The sequence below is a fragment of the Dufourea novaeangliae genome, unplaced genomic scaffold, assembly GCF_001272555.1.
Source record: "Dufourea novaeangliae isolate 0120121106 unplaced genomic scaffold, ASM127255v1 scaffold8, whole genome shotgun sequence".
Classification (NCBI taxonomy): domain Eukaryota; kingdom Metazoa; phylum Arthropoda; class Insecta; order Hymenoptera; family Halictidae; genus Dufourea; species Dufourea novaeangliae.
In genome coordinates, this window is record NW_015373923.1 from 11,417,532 (window position 1) to 11,434,476 (window position 16,945).

The 16,945-nt window shown below is 37.2% G+C and overlaps 1 protein-coding gene across 1 annotated transcript in view; it reads left to right on the forward strand.

Annotated features, from left to right (window-relative positions):
• The first annotated feature begins 270 nt into the window (after positions 1 to 270).
• Positions 271 to 16,945, forward strand: part of LOC107194629 (protein patched) — a 78,755-nt gene continuing 62,080 nt past the window's right edge. The window contains 1 exon segment of the mRNA XM_015584276.1: positions 271 to 492. Coding sequence (XP_015439762.1) covers positions 271 to 492 — 222 coding nt within the window.

The window sequence follows — 16,945 nt, forward strand, 5'->3', positions numbered from 1 at the left end:
TACGTGTGCTGTGAGATGTGTTTAACGAGAAGTTCGTGTAAGAATTACGTGTAAAAGCGTAGTAACAGTGAGTGTGAAATCGTTTACGTGTTCTTTCGTGCCTCGTGTATCGTTCCTGACATCGTTTCGTGGTTCGTAACGTTACGAATAACGGCGACTAGGGGGAAGGAAAAGCCCCGAGAGATCGACGTTAAAAGGTACCTCTCGGTGGGGAGTAATATTACAAATAATCATACTGCGAATTGTGCCGGAGCGAATGCATGACGGATCATGGTTTCTGCGTCCGGCCCCACAGGGATCCTAGCGGGACGCCCTTCTGGTTCTCAGTGCCATCAAGGCGTGCAATCGTCGCAGAATGGAAATACGTCCAAAGTTCACAACAAAAAGTATGTTAAATCCAGTGTCGAAAACGCGAAAGAACGACACGAATCGGACCTTTACATTAGGCCAAGTTGGACTGATGCTGCGATAGCGTTGGATCAGCTCGAGAAGGTGAGTTTTACTTGTGTATGTGTACTAGTTTTAATTGCAATGTCTCGACTGCACCGTAATATTATTTAATAAGAATTTCTTGTTGCGCTTATAAAGACTGAACACTTTATAGGAGTCTTATACAATTTTTGACATTTACCCTCTTTTGGCCCTGCCTCTGCTCATTCTGATCCAGGTTACGTGAAATTTGTAATCATTAGATTTACATCGTACTGACAGATAAACAACAAAACTCGGAATATCTATCTGGTTGTAAAGAAATTTTAAGTAGTATAGAAACTAGATGCGGACAAGTAAAATATACTTAAACGCGATAATTACCAAAGGCGTCATGTAACTTACATTCGGTATCAGAAAATAATTTATTATATCTATTCATATTTCGTGTTGTTTATTTGTACTATACAAAACTACACGTACAATTTCCTAAGTTATAATCAAATCACTGCCTCTTGCATGGTTTCCGAAAACGTCGACCATCTGAAGTCTAAATGGTTAACAGATACAATTTTTCTTGACTGCTGTATATAATTATGTTACGTCAGGATATTCAGTTATTTATAAAATTGGAGTACGTTTGCATTTTAATATCTCTTAAGATATGTCATTGGCCATCATTCTTTCGTACATGTTTATTAAAATGAACTGTGAAGAAGAATACAAATATTAGTACAGGAAGCTAATTTATTGGTTTATTTATTTACCATCTGCAGAATTGGTTTCTCTGAATTAAGGAAGTATAAAAAGATTCTAAAGTATACATATTCATATGTATACCGCCAGCTAAAAGTTTGGAATATCTTACTGTCTTTCATATAAAATCATATTTTACAACAAATTTTCTTTTGATAATCTCTTATTATTAAAATTTTTAAGAGATATAAGAGAATATAATTATTTGTATTTAATGAAAAAAAAATCTATACTTTCACTACATTACAGTTTGATATCAATCTTTGACCGCAAGGATAGTAGCAGTGTACAAATAGGGTTTTACATTTTTTTTTAAAGAACTACCTTTAGAGTGCATTACAAAGTTATTACCACAAACGTATCACATTTATTTACTATTCTAAACATAGTTATGTATTCAAGTACTTGTACAGTTCGTTGTTATTATGACCACGCAGTACGTTTCTACGTCATCATACATAATTACCGTCGTTTGATCTTTTCCTATACATTGTGAAAAATATACACAAGTCTATGGACCGTTTCAAAATGTGAACAAAAGTCACTTTCGGTGACAGTAGAGTTAAACAGGATGACAGGTTTAACGAGGGATGCGTGCGCGTTACTAAATAGCCTACTCGTGATTTACATGGCGAAAGAAAAACAGTGAAAGAGTAGTACGTCTCGCGGATAGGTCCGACGTTTCCTACGCCGGCGTTCAAGTCTCCCGTGGTTTTCCTATCGTCAGCCATCTAATCGAAGAAGCACACGTTCTCTGCGGGTTATACGAGCATCGCTGTCTCCGCGAGACTGCCAACGGTTACGCTAACTAGACATAGATAATAGCTCGATCGCACGCCACTTCGTGAGCCCTACTTTCGGGACTGGCAGTGGGACAAGATGGAAGTATAAATTCGATGCAAATTACTGTCTACTGGTTATTGCTATACCAGCAATCAACGAAAAACGAAATTGACCGTTGACAATGCCTGTAATCGACTTCCCTCCGTTGGGAATGGCGAATAACAAATCAGAACGTTGAAGAATTCAATCCCACAATGAATACACAATTTCTGATAGATTTTGTAAATTCTTACATTTCAAACACTGGTAAGATATTCTTCAAAACATTTTCTTTGGGAATGTGATTGTTAACCCTCCGTAGGCAAACCGGGTCGTTTATGTCTCTACTACATTGTACAATCGTTGGTTAAGTCAAATGTTTACAACTTTTTTCAATAAAAATACAAATTCAGAGGAAAGTCTGGGAAAAATGGGAATTCGATGGGTCGTTAACGGCTCGCATTGCCTACGGATGGTTAAATAATACAACATAATTAAAACCGTAGGCCCGTAAAGAGAATTATAAAAAATCATTAAAAGTCAATGTGAAAGATATACACTGCTTGTTAGTGATATCTGTGACAGTTAAATCTCTAACACCATTATCAGAAATACAGTAGTAAAAGAACGCGGAAGTTTATGGTACCACTTACGAATGATCGTGATTTATAGCTTATCTTGAACACTGTGCAAACGTATTGTTTACTTCCCGCGGCGATACCGTGAAGTTCGTACTTATCGGTGTTATATGGAACGGGATAGTGGATTCGGAATGGAAAACAATGCTTCACGGCGGCGGACAATTTCGCTATACAAGTTCGAAGCACTCTTTCTACGAATGCTTGCCTAAATTCTCCTGTAGCTAGCTGTAAACTTTCACACACGCGGGTGGTCCGGAGACGTGTTTTTGAAGGTGAGAGCACGGCGAGGGGTGAAGGGTCGAGGAACAGCGAAAGAAAGACAGAAGGACGGCTGAAGTGTAGATCGACGAAGGATCGACTTCCTGCTAAGGAATATACACCCTTCTTGTTTTCTCCGACACAAACCTCTCTGGCTTGCCTAAAAAAATCTCCCGAACATAGGACAGGGGACGCCGATCTCGAGCAGTCTTACGACACTGAGATCGTCCCTCGAGATCCTTCCACCTCGAATGCCAGGCAAAATGTGCGTGGCACGTGAACCACACGGGGCTATCGCCTTTCGAATACGGCCCAAATAAGGAGGGTGCACCCCGCGAGCTTTCGACAGCAGGCCCTTTTCTTTGGTTTTTCTGAGAACCCGGCGGCACCCCTGCTTGCATCTCGGACACCTTCTGTCGTTAGGTTTCCCTTCGATCTGGGTGTCTTACTTTCATTTCCATAATTCGCCTGTTTCGCCTAGCTCCTTAATGGATGATAATGCAGAATTAATGGATCTATGTAATTTTCATTTTCGATATTAAGAATGAAAATTGAAATTTAAATGTTGAATTTTTTAATGTTCAGACCCGATGAAACTTTCAGTTTCGATTGGTATATTGCTTTTTATGTAAGGTTTGAAAATAATTTTCTAATAAAACAGAGGCGATAGAACATAGAAACTCATAAGTAGAACGCGGTTTTTATGAATATGTGACGTGAAAAATAACAGTATACAATAGAATAAAAACGTAGTAATGTGCTGATCCTCAGTAATGTGTAATGCCTTCGAGTTTGTATAATTAAGCAAAATGTTGTGTCTTTTCTACAAAGTTTCAACGGTAATTAAATGTATGTTGTAATAAAATTTGTCTTCTAACTGAAGGACGATAGGAAATTAATTTTCACTTGAATCGATTTTTGTATTCCTTTGCTAATCCGTAAAATTCGTATTTAATCCATTGAATCGTTATCAGGCATATTTAATTTACCACAAATACACGAAATAATGTGTATTCAACGCTTAATTCAGGGAACACTTGACTACCCTTGCACAAATATTGATTTGACACAGTATTGTTTCCACTATCTAGAATCAAATATTTTGGAAGTGTTCATGGTATCGCCTACAAACGAAACACAATATAACGCGATCATGTCAAAGCTAAATCAATATATACATATCCGATAAGGGCTTGGATGTATAAGCAAGAAACGTTGCTGAAGTCTTTCTTATCATTTGCATATCAAATACTTGTGATTGCGATTCTTATAAAACATCCTAAGATTAATTTCGTTTGCTGCGTAGGTACTTATTTTTCTGCAATATTTTTACATGAACTATAATTATTCTAGAGCCATTGGTTTTTAAATTATTGCTGCATTGTGCGTAATAAAAGCAGTATCTCCGCAACAATTCCTAGCAAAGATACATATCGTGAATCTTCCTAGAGGAATATAGATTTCAGATTTACGACTAATCGAATGCAAAACATGTCTGAATCGCGTACTCTTTCCTTTCGGTTTAGAATAAAGTCGTAAGGTAGAAAACCCATTTCTTCTTTCCACATGTTCCAGAGATTTCGATTAACAATTTCATGTTTATCTACCAAAAACAAATTTCTTCATACCCTATAAACAATTTGCGCAGATTGGCAGCAAATATTAACAAAATATGTCCATAAATCTATAGCCATCTGTTTCTGCATTTTGCTTGGGTTTTGCGGGCAGAGCCTGCTGACAGAATCATGAAGTAGATTGACAGCAGATTGTGTATAGCAGATCCTGCATTAAATCTGTAACTATTCTGGTTGTAAAAGCTTATAACAGGCATTTGACATAATCTGGCTATACAGATTTAGCCAACTAGCTAAAAACTACAAGGTAGCTCTCGGATACTCCGTGATGAATTTCACGAGGCTACACTGTCTACTATACATAAATGCAGTTTTCTTAATCATCCGCGAAGAAGGTGTGAAAATTAATGCTAAAGAATAACAGAAGACTTTAAATGCCTAATATTAAATATTTAGAAGCTTGTATTGTATATTATAGGGGATCTAAAACTCTAAATCTTAGTACAAACATTTTTCATTCAGCATATAATATAAATTTCTGATTCCCTAAAAGTGCACAGTCAATTGGTCCTTTCGTGAAAGTCTACCTATTTACTGGAATATAAATTTAATAACCTGTCCATGAAAATTGCCATGTATCTGTATCAATTTGCCACGAAAAAGAGGCAACGAGATATGGGTGAGTCCTATCAATTAGTCAAGATGATGCTTTTTGTTTCGTTGATCATTCGTGAAATGCGTTCGGAGCCACGAGCTCTGTTCCAGTCGGACGACCACAGGTACATTCGCTACGTGAAAACCGCTTGTGTGACCACCCAGAGAGATTTCAGCAGAACGTACTCAAGAACTGACGCTCAGTTTGCCTGTTATTATATCTACATCCACCGGATCGTTTCTTAGAGGACCAAGAGGCAACTGAAAATAATGCGTTCCTTTTATTATAATAGCAGCTCACTTTTCTCCGTATTGCTACCAACTGGTGTTCGATCAAATTGTACATAAAACGAATTAGCATAATTTTGTGGAAGTAGAAACCTAGATCAAACTTAAGGTAGCTTCCGCGTTTGATATCGTATCTAGCTGGGACTCCATATGGGCCCTTTATGCTTTTTATCAATTTTAACAATTTAATTTGAATGATTAATATTTCAAGCTACTTCAAAATACTTAAATAGAAAAAAATGTACAAATAAGTGGATAAAACACAACATTTTTGCTTATTGTCTCTCGGTGCAAGTCACACATTTTTTTATCTTACTCATGCAAGAAAAGTGGCAAAGCCGCAGGTGGCGTCTGCATGATGAAAGCGTGCACCATTTTACAGTTTTTTTTTACTTTTCTTTCAGAAATTCCTGTTTTTAACAGAAATTCCTGTTTTTAACAGAAATCCTGTATATAAAAACAGGAATCTTAAGACAGGAAAAATCATTTCGTACATAGGGTGTTTTCTTCATTCTTATTATTCCGAATATGTACGTTCTTCTTAATGATAAGAAAATACTGTAATGTCGCGATGAGTCCGACGTACTCGGGTTCGCTTCGGAGTATTCATGGCAAGGCGGAGAGGTTTTCAGCCCCTCATAAATTTGTTTTTTACTCGAAACCGAGTCTCTGTTTAATCTCTGTTTAATCTCTGTTTACCTTATTGATTGATTCCGGAGAGGGACTCCCCAATGGTGGGAATAATACTGTTGCTCGTGTCGCATTCATCGAGGAATCACTGTAGTACCTTTATATAATACGACGGACAATTTATGACAGTGCTCGTATGACACAGTAAACAGATTCGTAAAACACGGTCGATAAGTTTATATTTTCACATTCTAATAATGCTTATCACATGAAATATCTTTAATATTCATCTTAGATTTTTCATAATAAACCCTTACGCACGTGTTTCCATACGCATGCATAATCCAATGTATGTATAACCTATGTGATTTGTATAACACGAAACGTATCTTCCGTTTAATAGGGAGTCTATTGTACATTGTTTAAACGGATAAATATTATCATTACTAATCCTGTTTATTCTACATTGCGGTAACGCTCAAATATTTTCCCAGGTGTACCGGACCCTTAACATAAGTATTTTATTTCGTACAAATCGTTCCATATCACTATATTCATTTTCTCTCCCCCACCAAACATTCGATTCACACAATTCCTCCGAGTCTCCCGGAACCGCGATCGCCTAATTGCCCAGAGTGTCTCACACATCGTGGGCGAGTCGCGCGAGAGAGAGCAAAAGTGACGCCAGTAAAGCATTCTGAGGCCTAAAAATACGGGCGCCGGTGAATTTCACGAAGCGACTGGAACAGTCGAGGAGTGGAGGAGAAGTCGATCCCGTAGGAAGGGCGTGGATGCGGAGGGATTACAGTGCGGACCGCGCGCGCGGCATCCGTGTGCATCTGCCCGCCGCCGTGCCGCCACCCAGCGCGATTGCGGCGCGAATAAAGGCGAATCCCGATCGAACCGCTTCTCGCTCCCGTTTTATCGTTTGCGCGATTGCACAATTACGGTGTCACCGGGGCGGGGAGGTGGTGACAGTGGCGGGTGTTGTACGATCCGGAGAAGGACAGGGCAAAAAAAGGAGGAAATTTGAGGTCGACGGTCCACTTTTCTTGCCCGGGTGATCAAAATGGACAGCGCTCTCTCGGCGGCCGCGGTATGCGTGTGTGTGCGCGCGCGCGCCTGTTCACTCGCTCGCGCGTTCATGCTGGATGAGTCAGTCCGTCTCACGGGCACTGCCCTTACGATTCCGTGTACGCATACTTGTGTACGCGTGCATATCTCTTAACCCCTCGGAAGACGGAGCCGCACAGGACGCGCCGGTGCGTGGCTCGGGGCTCAATTCCGAGACCATGCCCGAGTCTTCCCTTTTCTCTCCCGGGCTACCCTTGGCGCCAGACTTTTTCAACGTGTTGCTCATATCGTTTCTTCTTTCCTTTTGTGAAGGTAATAGATTTTTATGAACATACTGGATGTTTTGCAGGGAATGCTTTAAGTATGACAATTTGTAAGCATCCGTAATAGTTAACGATATGATGGAAGAATGTGATAATAAATACAGATCTGTAAAATCTTTTTCTAAATTTTGAATTTTTCTTTTCTTTTCTGGTGTAGGTTTTCTGAAATTTAAACTGATTGAAGAAAATATACATTGTTTGTTAACTATCTATGATGTCACGCATTATGTGTATTAACCTTCTGTTCTGTTTATTATTTACTTGATAATTCAATCTATAATATTGTAGTGAAATGGATATCATTTTTTATATTTCTTGAACCTATATTAACACCACAATAATGGAAAATTGTGTGATATTTATTAGGTAGTAGGTTCAAATTTTGTGTACTTTATATAATATTTACCTTTTTCCTTTATTTTTTATTAGAATAAATTTTCAATAATACAATGCACACATTTTTACATAAATTATGCGTTGTACAAAAAATTGTTTCCAAAAAGGTTACATGGTATCAAGAGGGACATCACGTGATGTACACGACTTCTTTGTAAGTGGAGGCGTTTAGGAAATTTGAAAGTTAACTTTGTTTTTTTTAAATAGAATGCCGTATTTTTTTACGGTATTTCGACAGCTCATTAATTCCCAAGTAGAAAAGTGTTAAACGTGGTATGTCCTAAAGTTAATAATTAACGAGATATTAACGACAGTTAATTTAAAGAATATGCATTACTGGACAGAAGACAATCCTCATTGGCTCCGGGATGTTGAGCATCAGCGACAATGGAGTGTTAATGTTTGGTGCGGTACACTTGACAATCGAATAATTGGACCATATTTTATTGACGGAGTATCAACAGGGCAGAAATATTTAACTTTTTTAACAGAAACATTGCCAATTTTATTGGAAAATGTACCATTAAATGTCCATTGAGTAATGTGGTATCACCATGATGTTTGCCCTGCAAATTATGCACGGCAGACAAGGGAAGTTCTACAAGGACAATTTCCTAATCATTGAATTGGTCGTGGCGGAATATTTCCACGGCCCCTTCGTTCGCCAGACCTGTCACCATTGGATTATTATCTCTAGGATGCATTAAAAGATAAAGTGTATCGTGAACTAACAACGATAGAGGATATGCAAGAACGAATTCGTGAAGCGTGTGCCACACTTGCTTCAGAAACAATTCAGGATGCTACCTTTTCATTAATTAATACGTTGTTGCATTACGGTATTCGTGTTAACGGACGTCATTTTGAACATCTACTACACTAACAGTTTAAGACACATCAAGACACTCGATAAAATTTCAAGTGTTCAACATCGGCAATTTTAGCTCTTATTGCATTTTTATGACCTCATTTATCAGCAACTTTATCACGGAAATCGTAAACGACAGCATCAAGTAGGAGTATGTGATATGTTGATAAACATTGTCAGATAAACGCCGCTGTCTTCGTGAATCACTCGGTGACATTGATCTTTCAACGCGACCTTATGGGGATCACCCTTCATTAATATCTCGTTAATTATTAACTTTAGGACATACAATGTTTAACACTTTTCTACTTGGGAATTAATGAGCTTTTGAAATGCCGTCAAAAATAGGGCATTCAATTAAAAAAAAAAAACAGTTGACCTTCAAATCTCCTAATCGTCTCCACTTATAAAGAAGTGTGTAAACCATGTGATGTCCCTCTTGATACCATGTAACCTTTGTAGAAATAATTTTTTGTACAACGCATAATTTAGAAGTTATTCGAAGTGGTCAAGTTAGGTGCTTCACCCTGTATAGGCTGCAGATTTCACGCATTTATGCAAATAAGTAGAACACAAAGCACTAAAGTAGTAGCAAAGGAAACAAGAACTTTAATTTTCATTTTAGATTGATATTGATCTGAGATTGAAACTGATTCTGGTTTCTATGGGACGATCTATAAAAATGAAAATGTCTGGAGTCAGATTTCTGTTCAAAAATTGTAGTCCGATATACATTTATGGCTGTTGTAAAAATTGCCTTCGGACTATTCTTCAGTGTAATGCGATCCTCCACTTTCGCAGTGATCCAACGCAATGATGACACTTCTCCGATGATGCAATATTGCGTGATGCCTGCTAGAAGGGGCTTTGCCCTTTTCGAATTCAAACCTTGTTTCGTAAAGTCTCACTTTCTATTTTCTTCCAGTTCACAAGGATATAATTCTTTCGAAGCAAATGACCTTGATCTTGGTATCCGGAAATACTAACCGGAAGTGCACGTAATTTGTTTCGCGCTGTATGTCATGCCTGTGCATCATCACGTTCAATCGTGTCGTACGTGTGTCCAGACACACCTGTCGCGCTTGTGCACGTATTATGCATCGTCGCAAGAGTCCACTTACTCCAATTTGTTTACCGCCTCGGAGGATGATTCAGTTACAGGCAACGACCTCGACCTCCTACACCACCTCCCTTACACAATCGCTCGCTTATACATGTACGACCGTGTGCTCATATTTCCTGTAAGCATCAAGCATGCTGATTTGTATTCTTATCTGTTCGTTCGAAAATGCTTTTTAATATTTAAAATGTAATAATCAGATGGAGACCTGTTTGGACCAGATAGATAATCTAGATGAAATAGTTAACAGGCGAATATTAAGGATGTTGAAGCCACTTCGCAATTTTAAAAGCAATATGTAGGCTTGAAACATTTACTACATCTCAAATGTTATTCCCACCAACTATGTTGAAATAATTTCGAGCTATAATTGGTTTGTAATAGTTCCACGAATATAATTATAACTTCTATTGAAAATTAAGTTTAATTGTGAAAAGATTAATCGCAGAAAGTTCACGTAGCAAATTTCACGTGTATCTTTAATTATGAAACAATCTCTGTACTAATCTCTAATATATTGCAATTTCTATGAGGTCTATGATATTTTATTTAGTTTTCGTTGATCTATTATAAAAAAATTTTGAAAGTTAACTCACTGCTTACTAATATACTGAATAATAACCTTAAAATGTGTTGATTGAGCACAGTTTGCGCTGGATCAATTTTGACCAATTTCTGTATTTTAAAGTAGTCACAAATTAGCAAAAACAGCAGAAATACATATTTCAGGTCGTAAAGTTAGGTGAAAGATTATAGGAAACAATAATTTACTGTATGTAGATAAACAATATGCAGAATGAATATTACATTTTTCGAATGTGTATATAAATATTATATACCCCAGTATTTAGTACCTATTCTAGCAAAAAGTTGTAAAGCAATGGTCACAATTGATCCGATTTCAGTTCTCTGAAATAATTTCGCCGCGAGGAAGCATTCTCTCGAGCCCGGGCACTGCCACAGGCTAAAGATAACGACAAACTTCGTGCCGTACTATTTTATAATCGCATCTTAATTTTTAGCAGTTGAAATCCTCCTGGTCGCCAATGTTGTACATTCACGCACGTTGCGTCGGCCCCGTCCCCCCGTCCCCGTTCGGATGAGATTAAAGGGCGCCGACACTACGTGTGAGGCTTTTACACTAATAATACCTATGAAAGCAAGGGCCTCGTAAACGTCCAGAGGGAAGAGGCGATACCGACCGAGAAAGCAACGCCTTTTCTCCGCGACGCGGGTCGCATGATACGTTTAGTGACTCGTCGGGGCCACGTGATTTTAATGTATAACACCAGGGAGTTCGATTACAGGTAATCATACTCCCAATGTCTCTATCTTCTCGACTTCTTGGAGCTTGAGATACAAAATGTCCTCGGTATACACGCGGCATTTTAACTTCGGACTGAATTTCTCGATGTGCCTAATTTCTCCTTAACTATTCATAAGCATGTTAACCCTCGGACACGTCAGACCCCACCTCAACATACGTAAACACTACACTTGGAAGAATTGAGATTTTGAAGTTTTGATGATTAAGAACTCGAAGAGAATAACAGCAAATTGAACTCATAACATACTTTTTAGGGTAAAATCTTCTGAGAATGTCAATGGTAAAAATTGCAAAAGTGAGAAATAATTTTTTAACTATGAACATTTGAAACCGTTATGTTAGACAGATAGAATGTTACATACGAAACAATATTTCGCTGGTTCAAATTCGCACTATAGTGTGGTGTTTGGGTTCGATTAGAATTTTTTTAATGAGACAGGTAATCATAGAAATGTGAAATTACATTGGTATTGTCTTATAAATAACGTCGTTTCTTGTCATTATTTACATAAACGAAGAAGGAGTTATATTTTTAAGAAATGATCCAGAAATGATTCAGAGATGGAATAAGGTTGTAGAAAGGATTGGTAAGAAAATAAGGAAGGTCGCACAAAGGAATTGAAGTAGCTGTATATAATAAATCTGTACGTCTGTACCCCTGTGTTGCTTTTGTAAACGAAGTTATTTGGAGGATGAACTGATAATAATGAACAGATGTATTAGAAAGTTATCAAATACAATTTTGGAGTAATTACGTTGTATTGAAGATAATGAACAATATTAAATGTTGGATATTACTATAGAAGATACTCAAAAAATCATTTCTCTTCTATTAAATTTCTTCCTTTAAATTTCATTCATTAAATTTCTTACCATTGTCAAAAATTTTTACACCACACGCTCATTAAAAATGTTTTCATGTAAAAGCTGAGTTTGAGAAACTTCGATCAGATCCGTACCAAATCTACAAGTTTCACGTTTTGTAATATTTGAATTATTTTATATTATTTTACAGTGTAGTAATATCTGCAGTGAAACATATGTTAATTGTCATTATTGCGTTTTAACGAATACCATTCGAGCAGAACCTCTCATCACGAAAACCAGCATAACGTTCTTTTTGTTCCACGAAATGAGGAATCCTAATGGCGACAAGCTTCAAAGGCCAAGTACTAATTTCCTAATGGCCGGTCCCTCAAGGACAAAGTCATACCCGCAACCCGGAGATTTCAGGTTTGAGCGATAGCTAGGCACATCAATCAGGTACTGACCCTACGCAAAGAGGTTCCAGCAAGCCAAGGGGCGTGTATCCCTTCAGTAAGGATGAAAGGGACGGGGCCGACTCACCGTTCCCCGGCTTCCATCCAGTTTTGTTCTGACTTATTCCGTCGACCTTTACGCCGGATTTACAACATTAGAAGCCGTGCAGAATCATGGTCCGATCCGTATATTCCGCGTTTCAAGATTTTCCACGCGAAAATTTCCTCCCTTTATCCATTTTACGGGGCAGTCCCGGTCCACGTCGTCGCCACAACGAATCGGTGAGTTCTAACGAGAATCCCAGGACTTTTGGGCCAAGAGAATAAAAGGTAACTGAGGACCCATATCGTATCGAAAGCAGTACAAAACGAATTCTCTCTGTAAACGGTCGGAAATCGACAGTAGACTGTTAATCTAAACTGCTACAAGGCATTTTACGCAATTCAGGAAACTGATGCATAGCGCCGTAAATTTATTCTCTGTGGCTTCCTTTGTAGTAGGACTTTGAACTGTGTTGAAAATGTAGTCATCATATTTTGTTACCACATTCATGTAATAGTGTCCTACAATTAAATGTCTAAACCTTGATCGTTAGAAGATGCACGATTTTAGTGATTGAACAGATGGTGTTACATACCTAGGTTCAATTAGACCCCTATTTATTTGTCTTTAGATGTGGTTTGGATCGAATTTCTTCCAAATTTGTAGGTCTTATGAAATTGTAAAACAAAGAAATCTACACTTTAATTCGCTTCCGTAAACTGGATTGGTGCGTGAGATTTCAGAAATCCTGGGTTAAAATGGACCCAGACATTACTGTCCAAGGGTTAACAGTATGTTCTGGAGGTAGAAGTACGATAGTGTTATGAACATTGGTCCAAAAATAAGTTTTTAGAAGGCGTATCGAAAATTGTATAATTAAGATGGAAGCAATAGCAGATATATTGTAGGTACATATGTATATTGACGTGAAAATTAGTAGTGATATTTATTTAATTTAGTTATTCTAATAACAATTACTGTTCGAAATTACTAAAGATGATTAGTAGACAATATAATGTGTATAATCCAGGGCTGAAACGGTCTCGAAAATATCTGTTTCAAACTGTTATTATAAAGGTTCCGACTGAAACAGTTATAAAGAACTTAAATTTCAGACTACATATATCAATTTCAGTTAAGGTTCTTATATCAGCTCCCAAATCAGTTCTATAACCGTTATTTTTCAGGTTCTATATAAGTTCCAAAATGGTTGTTATAGAACCGATTCTCGTAACGATTGTACAGAATTTTACAGTAAATGAAATCACAATAAATTATACTTAGGTACAGATTAGTGTATACATATAAGTAAAATTATGTTAAGCGGTTAAAAATTTATATTAACGAACACTTTTCACGTTATAAAATAATTGTATGTATACAAATGTATCCATATATATTTACTTACATATTTATAATAATTTTTACAAAATTTTCCTTATACATAGTAGTCTATAACTGTAATGTGTTGTGATTTCATTTACTGTAGAATTCTGTACCATCATTACAAGAATATGTTCTATAATTGTTTCGGAACTTATATAGAACTTAAAAATAACGGTTATATGTAGAACTGATATTGGAGCTGATATAAGAACCACAATTAAAACTGATATAGTTTGAAATTTATGTTTTTCATAACAGTTATTCAGGATAAAGGCTCTTCATAACTGTTTCGAGAACTTAAACTGATATCATAACAATTTTCAAGCCCTAGTATCATCAAATGAATATGACACAAATGTTCTCGCATATCGTCTTCGTGATAAATTTATTTGTACTTTCCAATTAAGTTATTTTTGGAGTAATGTCTTTGTCACACTTTTCTGATTTCTACCTATAAAACATGTCTGTAAAGCATTATCAATTTAAGAGCACTTGATGTATTAATAGGCTGAAGTGCCACAAATTGAGAATTTTTCTCCACAAAGTCGATTGATAGCGACTGAAATATCATCGCAATAATACCGTTTGATTTGTATATTTTAATGTAAAGTTACATCCACAGATACTATTACATAATAATAATAACAGTTTGTTGCTTTTATTACCATAAAAATGGCCTTTATTACCAACCGATTCTCAAGTAGGCATAATCGATGATTGGTATCTAATGCTCTTCGAGCATTCTTCTCTGCAAAATTATGCACCTCGTTACGTATACATCTTTTTTTATCGTTACATAACATTGCAGCTAATGAGACACATGTGCCCCAGAAGATGAACAAGCCCGTGCGCGGGACGGCAAAAAATGACGGCCTCGATACACAACTGATATATTCATTAACCCCCTCTGTAATAAGCGAGAATCGCATCTCTCTCGGTAAACATAGAACCGCTCGATCTCAATTACATTTACGAGTAAATCGTCTCGCCACTTATTAGGCCAGCTCGAACAAACTTGTCTCTACCATTAATCACGCACCGTGTACGCGCCTTTCGATGCCAATCGTGCATCAAACAGGAAGAACCACGGCGGAGTGGCGCGACGGTGGGGTTCTTCTTTTTGCCCTGTACGTGGCCAGCACGAAGGTGGAAGCTCGTTACTGGAATCCAACCGAAGGTTTTCCTTTCGAATAGGCATCGCCGGTGGAATTCTTCGGCCGATTAGAGCGCCAGTCGGATCGAGTTTCTTGCGGACACTTTCGAGCCGTACCTACCGCAAGAACCTATTCGTTTATCTGGCAAGTCGCATGTCGTATCCGCGTGGCGTATAGAAACCTCCAACCCCCTACCCCCACGCCTCCCTCTCTCTCTCCGTCGCCCGATGTCTAACCCTTTCTTTTTCGCCACTTACCCGCGTAAGGGAATAATTCTGAATGTCCCGCCGCCCAGGGATTTCCTGACGCATAGCAACATCGTAGACGAGTCGGAGATAAGCATCGGACCAGCACCCACCCACGAACATCCCACACGATTCTGTCTATTCAATTCCGTCGCGTGAATAGGGGGTGGGATTATTCGAATATTCGCGCGATCCCTGTAACGCCGCACAGTGGAGCAGATGCGTTCCAAACGCGGTAAAATGTCCTTTGCAAAAGTATCCCCATACTGAAACACTATTACCACAGTTAGTTGATTGGACATTTGTGCTACAATTTAGTATGTTTTTTTTTCACTTTCGTTAATTTTTAACGCGACTACACGGCTTCCAAGGTGTCAACGTCAAAATTATTATTCTTGTTACTTTGTTGTTTACTAAATGGACCAACTGTATGATGAGATTAAATTTATCAGATATGTACATATTTGGAATTATATTTTACTGAATATTTTCCATTTTCATTCTTGGGAAAAGTCTCAGCTTTAATACAAAACAGACATTAGCGGCAACAGGGATAGTTATCGGGATGAGAAGTAACGTAAAAGCAACGAAAATATTAAGGAAGGCGAGATAAACGAAATACCTTTTATATGTTTTAACTATATGAAACGAAAAAATAAAATATAAATACATAATTTTAGTCATAAAATGTTTCTTTTCGTTTTTTTGAAACGAACACGCATATGTTACGTATTTCCATAGGTTATCGACTGAGAATGTTACGTTGGTGCATATGAAATGTCTTTTCTCTGAAGTTCGAATTTGACGGACCAATAACATCCATTAAATGTTGTCCGATCTTCTATTGTTTTAAATCATATTAAAGAAGAAAAAATGCCCTATAATACACGTGTTTTGAGTACTAACAAGATTTATAATAGAAATATTAAAACCTCATTGTTAGCCGTTATGAATAATTAGAATATTCGTGTGATATTTTTATATGATTTCAAACTTGGGACAAGGGCCTCGAAAGTTCTCCAATAGATATACTGTTTGTAAATATTTGTTTTCAGTCTTCAACGTATTTAAATTTTATGTCTACTTTCGGTATATGTATATATTTCGCATTTCAACATTCGAAATCATTTTGTCGAAAGGGAAATAAATATGAGGAGTAAGTCAGGAGAACAGTAGTGTCGAAGTAATAATAACGAAGTGACAATTTCTTATGCTAAAAAAAGAACAGCATCTCTTAAATCATCAACAAAAAAAATTTGAGAATATCTGAACCCCAGAGCCAGAATGTAAGTCAAACTTTTCTAACTTTAGAGGAGACCACATCGAAGATGCAAAAACCTTGTAACTTAGGAACCGTTCAGTAAGAATTCAACGAGAAACAATTGCAACTTTCGAACTACTGATGAACTTAGTAGAAATGGTAAACAGTGTATTAAATCTTCCATGTGATGGACTTTACATTATTACATTAAAAACTAGACGACATAGAACGACCTAATTTTTACCATCGAAAAGAGTTAAAAATTTGATATGGGAGATATGTAAAAGTTATTTGAAAAAATGGATTTAATACATTCTCTCATAATTACATCATTTACAATCTACACGAAGTGATTACGCCAAACCAGTATAATGGAACTGTTAAAGACAAACTGCGAACACAACAAAAGTTTCTGCAAACCCTTTTAAGGATACATC